The sequence below is a fragment of the Numenius arquata genome, chromosome 7 (genome assembly GCF_964106895.1).
Source record: "Numenius arquata chromosome 7, bNumArq3.hap1.1, whole genome shotgun sequence".
Lineage (NCBI taxonomy): Eukaryota > Metazoa > Chordata > Aves > Charadriiformes > Scolopacidae > Numenius > Numenius arquata.
The window spans coordinates 59,029,151-59,035,576 of record NC_133582.1 but is presented as its reverse complement, the minus strand read 5'-3'; the positions used below and the strand labels follow the sequence as shown (position 1 = coordinate 59,035,576).

Here is a 6,426-nt window from a genome sequence, read left to right as displayed (position 1 = left end):
ACGGGCGGAGAGGGCAGCGCGTCCCCCGCCGCTGCAGAGGAGGCGGCGGCGCCGAGCCCCAGCGTCCGCCGGAGGCCGGTAAAAAAAAAAAAAAAAATAAAAAAAATAAATCGCGGTCTGCGGTGAGTGGCCGGTGCCGCCGGCCAATCGGCGAGGCGGAGCCGGCCCTCCGCCCCGCCCCCGCCGCCCGGCGGGGCCAATGGGAGTGAGCGGGGCGGGGCGCTGCGGGCTAGGCGCGGGCTGGGAGGCGCCGCGCCGCCAGATGCGGGGGAGTCGCGGCGGAGGCAGCGGTAGCGGCGGCAGGAGCGGCGGCAGCGTGCGGACATGGGGGCGCGGGCAGCTCTCGCCTCCCCGCGCTGAGGGACGCGGCCCAGCGGTAGGTGAGGGGCGGCGGTGGCGGCGAGGGGTGCAGGTGGCCGGCCAGCCGCAGTGTGGGTGGCGGCAGGGCCCGCCGCGCTGAGGGGACGTGTGTCGTTCCGCCTCGTCCGCAGTCGGAGGGGCGGCGGCGGCGCTGGGCCGGCGCGTTGCGGCCGGTAAAGCCCGGCCGAGGCCCCGGAGAGGAGGAGGAGGAGGAGGGGGGTCCGCCGTGGGGTAACACCGCTCGTGTCGTTGGCAGGATCGCAGCCTAGCGCGGCGGCGAGGCTCAGCGGCGGGAGCCGGCCCCTGCTCGTGGCAGCCCGCTGTCACCTCACCCCCCGGCAATGGGGAATGGACTCTCGGACCAGACGCCGATCTTCTCCAGCCTGCCTGCCTTCCAGAGTTTTCACATTGTCATCTTGGGCTTGGACTCCGCCGGAAAGACGACGGTGCTCTACAGGCTGCAGTTCAATGAGTTCGTCAACACTGTCCCCACGAAAGGATTTAATACGGAGAAAATCAAAGTGACGCTGGGCAACTCCAAAACGGTCACTTTCCACTTCTGGGATGTAGGCGGCCAGGAGAAGCTGAGGCCGCTGTGGAAGTCCTACACGAGGTGCACCGATGGCATCGTGTTTGTGGTGGACTCCGTCGACGTGGAGAGAATGGAGGAGGCCAAAACGGAACTTCACAAAATTACTAGGATATCTGAAAATCAAGGAGTGCCTGTCCTTATCATTGCTAACAAGCAGGACTTGAGGAACTCTCTCTCCCTTTCTGAAATAGAGAAGATGTTAGCGATGAGCGAGCTGAGTTCTTCGACTCCCTGGCATTTGCAGCCTACCTGTGCAATCATCGGCGATGGACTCAAAGAGGGACTGGAGAAACTACACGATATGATAATTAAGCGAAGGAAAATGTTGAGGCAGCAGAAAAAGAAGAGATGAGTTCTAGTTCCACCTTCCTATTTTAGAGTAGTTACAGTGGTCAAAATTTGACACGAGACAGCTTCCAAACCCAGGCCTGCTCGTTTGGATGCCGTTAAGCTTAGTTACGTTAAACAATCAGTTGCACAACCTTGCCGTGTGGAAGGCTGTGCAGTTATGGGATTTTTTTATTTTATTTTTATTTTTTAACTAGTCTCAGATTCTGAGTTTTACGGCTCTGCGTTATTTCAGAAGCCCCTATAGATGATGTAATACTATCAGGAAAAGGATGGGTGGGTATATGTGACATGGATGTCTAAATAGCCAAATAAAAATGAGGGTTTTCTGCTTAGTGTTGTATGCCTATGTATGAGGGTGCCCTCTGCAAGCAATTTGCATTGAAGGTGTTCTGTGTTTTTAAACTTCTAATGCTCGTAAGTGGAGTGTTTAGGTGAACATTATACAGCTTTAAAAACATGTATGAAGCTAGTAACCCATTATTTCCAGAGGCTGTTTGTTTTACCTTGTTTGGGGATTTCTATGAGAGCTTGACTACGTGTGTAGGTTTTTTTTTTTAATTTGGCACTTTTTTGAAATTGAATCATGTTCAGTTGAAATACTTGAAATTTAAGCGCTGTGGATTCTTCAACTGATAAAAAGACTTTTTGACGAGTAAAAAATGTAAACAACACGCTGGAGCATGGAAAAGTGGTTTCCCAACATATAGCATGTTTTTTGGTATGTAAAGGTTTTTATTTTTTAGAAGTAGCCATTCATCGTTCTACAGTGCTAATCAGGTTCAAACTGTTACTCCAAATTAGTAATTTATTTCTGAATGCTGAGTATTATGTCCTCCTCCTATCAAGTTAAAAGTAAATTAATTGCAGTAAAGGAGCTATAAAGAACAACTCTGGCTGTTGTGGTTCAAACCAGTGCAGCGTTCTTCGCTCTACTGGTGACTTTTCCTGGCAATAAAACAAAATTATAATGAAGTAAAGATGGAGTTAAAATTAGCAGAGCACATCTTGTATCTCCCCAAAACACCCCGTTTTATTAAAGTGGTATTGCTATGTCACTTTTCAACGTATGCTTTTTTTTTTTTTTTTTTTTTTTTTAAATAATCGTGACTCTTAAAGTATTTTGTGGTTAGGAATGTAATAACGCTTTATACACTCAAAAACGTTTTGACACTACCGGGGGCGGGAGGGGAGGGAGGGAGGGAGTGGGGGAAGAAGATTTTCAAGATGGGCCTGTGTTCTGCTTTAATTATGCTTTAAGCTGTTCTTGTTTACAGAGTGTGCAAACAGTGTTAACTGGGCAGGATAGTGCTTGAGGGGAAAGGGAGGGTGGTTTTTCTTACTGGTACAGAGCTTCAAGTGACTCTTTAGATACTTGGCTAGCCATTAAAAAGGGCTAAAAAAAGAGCCTGGATTTTTAAGACTAACTTTAGTGGTGCTGTAAAAAATTGATCAGAATGTTAGATTCTCTTTAAACTTTTGTTGAAAAGACCGGATTACAAAAAAAAAAAAAAAAAGAGAAAATTAAAAAAAAAAATAAGGCAAAATCTAGAAATCTTATTTCCTCCTCTTACTCAACCAGCAAAGTGATAGATTTTTCTTACCTGCTGCCACGTATTAGGAGGGTGACGGCTACAATCCTGAATGTCAGTCAATGTAACTTAGATATGTTTTTAAGAAAAGAAAAATCAAACTTTTTAACCAGCAGCTGCTCATCCAGGAGGTAACCAAAAATGCACTTTAGTGTCTTCAATAACTGAAAGTGACAGCTGTTGTGGTTTATTTTGTTTTTTGGTTTTTTTTTTTTTTATGACATCTTGGTCCTTTTTTTGAATAAACAGAAGTAGCTTCCAGTGGAGCTTTTGTATGTTGGTTATATATGTACCTGCACTGGTGACATTGTAAGTCACTTACTCAAGTAATGTCTATATTTATAGAAATGTGGATGACTTCTTAAACCTCAATAAACGATTCGAAACAAGCCTGCGGAGGGGAGGTGTCTGACTTCTTGTGGTACGTTCTCCTCAACCTCCGTGCGTGTGTTGATTCAACAAGAGTCGTGCCTCTTGTGTTGAAAAGCAAAGTCGTGTATGTGCGATGAGGCTCGTGGATGTCAGGGTGTTATAAATTGCAGGCATCTCATTAAAAGCTTTAAATCAGTGGCGTATCTCTATATTCGCAGAAGAAATAATGACTGCGGTGATGGATCTTGCATAATTTGGAAAATCTTTTCTACAGCTGGGCCTGTTTTGTGTTAGGTGCAAGGTTTAATAGGCGATATATAATTGGGCATTTATCACATGTACTCACAGGTGGGACTTAATTTAGTGTCTTCAGGCTCATCTGTCTGACGCTGTCCGAGGGATTCACGTGTGCTTAAGCTTTGGGAGAATTTCCTCCTTGGATTTTACGGCAGCGAGTAGAACGTGGCAAGAGATACGGAAGCTTCTGGGTAGTTTCAGGACCCGAACATAAACAAGAAGCCTGCAAATCCAAACCGCGCAGTTTGAGGAAGAACATCTAAGCCTATTTCTAAAAAAAATAACCATATATTTTAGTTTCTGTTTATGTAACCGATGGCACATCAAAATCTAGGTTACTAACAACCAGTCTTGAGAAAAATGCTGTATCGGGAATGCTGAGCCCTATGAATTTGGAGTGTAATTGGTATAATCTGCCTAATGTTTTCCTTCCCCTCGGGTGCGTGGTGGCGCTGGGCTGAGGAAGGTGAGGTGACAGGCTGGCTCTCTCGACCCACCAAACAAACTGTACCGTACCAAATAGTCATTCCTGCGTCCTGAGTGTTCATTAGGCTTCTATTGGGAATGGCTGAAAAAGTGGATTGTATTTTGTTCTGCGCATTAAACATCTGGGGATAGTCTCCCTCGGCTCTCCTGTGGTTACTGGGAATACCCGGACATGACTGATTCCCAGCGCTCCGGAGGCAGAAGTGAGGAGAGGTCGTTGTTATCGTGATATTTAATACTGACTTGGAAGTAGAAAACTTTTGAGTGGGGGATGAGCTTTACCTTTATCTGTTCTAGAACTATTTTTGCTGGAATGTTACAGTAGCTGTTCTGAGTAAAATACACGAATGGAGCTGTACCTCCGAAACTGGTTTTTTTGTATTACTGCGACAAAGTCTTCAACTGTGAACAAAATGGTGATTGTGGTGAAGCATTTGGTATCTGAGCTGGTGGAGTTTCTGCTGCCGTAGTTCTGGCAGACTGGGATCACTCTCTTCCGTACGATGAATTGACAGTTCTGGCCTAAACATTAGTATATATAAGAAAATCTTTAGAGGAGCTGAATGAGCAGGTACAATTTTGTTACAATGCTGGAGCCACACAACTTTAAAATTTAAGTGGTGGTGGTTGTTTTTTTTTTTTTTTTGCTAAAATAGGCTACAAGTGACACCGTTCTTCAAGGCACTGGGTAAAGGAAGTATCTTAAACTGCTGCTGCTTTAAGGAGGTGTGGAATTGTATTTAAATCCGTGCGGCGCTGTTAGAAAAGAACAAACCACAAGGTCTTGTAACCTTATCGCTGTTGTCCTGGCTTACAAAGGGTGGTAGGGCATGGCCTCAGCTGCTCCTGCACGGGCAATGGTTTCGAGTGAAGCAGCCGTGGGGATCTGGTCCCTGTTTTCTGGCTCTGCGCTAGCTTATGACTCTTCCAGCCAGAAAAAAAGCACCCTATGAAGGTGAGACCCCTTCAGGTTCTCGACATCCCTCTTAAGTTGTGTTGCACTGGATGTGAATTTACATTAAAATAAAAATATGTATCTCTTTTTTTTTTTTACAGCTGGCTGATGGGTGAAACCTTTCTCTCTTTAAATTTTCGTGTTTTATGGAGATGTGATTGATCCTGCTGGAAAGCAGTACCCGTGGCCAGTCGGAGGTTCCCAGCCTGACTTAGACGGGTGCTTCTTGGGGGGAGGGGGGGGGGGAGTTATTTGCACCTGGGATCATTTGTTTACAAGTAGCAGGGTGTTAATTAGTGCCTGGCGGGAAATTTGTTGAGAGTGTCATTGGTGGCATGGGAGGAGGATTTAGATGCTGCGTTGATACTACGGAGAAGGGCTCGTTAGGGCAGAGCGTGGAAAATGTTGGGATACAGGATGTAGAGGGCACCGACCCCCACGTGAAATCTGGATTCAGCTGTGCAGGTTGCAACGCGTGAAGGCTCGTAACCGTGTGCTCATAATGCCCTCAAACTTCTTTTGAGAGTTCACCTGCTCTGGGTGGACCTGCTTTGGCGGGAGGGGGTTGGACTAGATGATCTCCAGAGGTCCCCTCCAACCCCGTATCGTTCTGTGAAATGTAGGCACGAACTGGTGCTTTTTGGATCAGCGTTTTCACTTTCCTGGTGGGTGACCCCTCTTTTGAGGGGGTCACGGTTTACGGCCCCTTTCTGACAGCCATCAGCCTCCTGTCCCCAACCCTCCCTGCTGCTGGAAGGGATGTTGAGGGACCCGTGAAAGGGCAGCAGCTCCTGTTTGTTTAGTCTTGGGGGGGGGGGGGGAGGGGGAAGAAGGAAAGCATTTCTTAATTTTTTTTTTTATTCTTTTTTTTTTAATCCTGACTGACACAGGTCCTGCCCCCCTCGCGCTGCTCTGCAGGCTGGCATTATTTTTAGGAGCAGAAGGAGACTGCAGAGCTGTGTGGAGAAACTCACCTGTGCTTTTAGACTGAGGGGGAAACACACACAGCCCAGACTCGGCAGCGGGGGGATGCCGGGGGTCGGCGGATGGGCTCCCACATCGTCCCACCTCTCCGAGGACAAAATACGGAGGTGATACGCCGCTGGTAGTTTGCCCTTCTTTAAAACATTAGCCAGTCGCCTTAAACCGGCTGTAAAGAAGTAAAAATGCAGTTTCAAAGACCTAGCTGGGAAAAAATATAATATATCCCGAGCAGCAAATTAGGGACTTTGATTTTCCTCCCTGCAAGCGCCCTCTTTGATGGGTGCTGGCTACGAGGGACCTGCGTGGTGGCACATAGTGTTTTATTTATTTATTTATTTATTTATTTATTCCAAGGCAAACCCAAAATCTTAAGGAGAAAAAAGCAGGCAGGGAGGCCAGGCAGTGCTGCCAGACGAAATACCTGCTCGCAGACAGCTCAG

The 6,426-nt window shown here is 47.0% G+C and overlaps 1 protein-coding gene across 1 annotated transcript; it reads left to right on the top strand.

Moving 5' to 3' along the window:
• Positions 1–269: 269 nt before the first annotated feature.
• ARL4A (ARF like GTPase 4A) lies at positions 270–2,800 on the top strand. The gene is made up of 2 exons (XM_074150458.1): positions 270–376; positions 617–2,800. The coding sequence occupies exon 2, from the start codon at positions 702–704 to the stop codon at positions 1,302–1,304; it is 603 nt and encodes a 200-aa protein (XP_074006559.1). The 5' UTR covers positions 270–376; positions 617–701; the 3' UTR covers positions 1,305–2,800.
• Positions 2,801–6,426: the final 3,626 nt, after the last annotated feature.

Coding starts and splice junctions, on each gene's coding strand:
- ARL4A (XM_074150458.1), top strand. CDS start 702: ATGGGGAATGGACTCTCGGACCAGACGCCGATCTTCTCCAGCCTGCCT.